Source organism: Bison bison, unplaced genomic scaffold, assembly GCF_000754665.1.
Source record: "Bison bison bison isolate TAMUID 2011002044 unplaced genomic scaffold, Bison_UMD1.0 scf7180017849866, whole genome shotgun sequence".
In the NCBI taxonomy this organism is placed as follows: domain Eukaryota; kingdom Metazoa; phylum Chordata; class Mammalia; order Artiodactyla; family Bovidae; genus Bison; species Bison bison.
This window is the reverse complement of record NW_011480439.1, coordinates 57,254-57,771: the sequence shown is the minus strand read 5'-3', so window position 1 is coordinate 57,771 and position 518 is coordinate 57,254. Positions and strand designations below refer to the sequence as shown.

Below are 518 nucleotides of genomic sequence, written 5' to 3'. Positions count from 1 at the left end.
TCTTCCGATCTGGCGCCTCGCGGGCCACGACCGCTCCCAGAAGGCCCCGCGCGGGGCGGAGGTGCCGGGCGCGAGCGCGGCCTGCTGGGAGTTGTAGTCGCTCGGCCTGTGGGCGAGAAGGCTGCGCGGGGGCGTGGCAGTATTTTACCCAACGTTCCTACTTCTCGCTGCCTCAGTGATCGCGAGATGCGGGCGGCTGTCTCAGGCTGCGAAGCCGCACGTGTCTGCTGAGGGAACCCGAGCCGCGGCCGCCTTCTCTTCCTCGTCCGCACCCTGAGGTGTGGCGTGTGTCGCCATGGGGAAGGCCAGGTCCGCCGCGCGCGGGAAGGCCTCTGCGGCCCCGGCGGGCGCGTTGGGGAGCCGGGCGAGGCCGAACCCCAACCCATTCGAGGTGAAAGTAAACCGGCAGAAGTTCCAGGTTCTGGGCAGGAAGACGCGCCACGACGTGGGCCTGCCCGGGGTGTCGCGCGCGCGGGCCCTTCAGAAGGTCAGCGGGGAGCCGGGCCTTCCGGGGAGGG

General features: G+C 71.2%; 1 protein-coding gene across 1 annotated transcript in view; it reads left to right on the top strand.

Moving 5' to 3' along the window:
* Window positions 1-151: 151 nt before the first annotated feature.
* Window positions 152-518, top strand: part of NOP14 (NOP14 nucleolar protein) — a 15,272-nt gene continuing 14,905 nt past the window's right edge. The window contains exon 1 of the mRNA XM_010847958.1: window positions 152-487. Coding sequence (XP_010846260.1) covers window positions 296-487 — 192 coding nt within the window. The 5' untranslated portion in view covers window positions 152-295. The remainder of the gene's footprint in view (window positions 488-518) is intronic.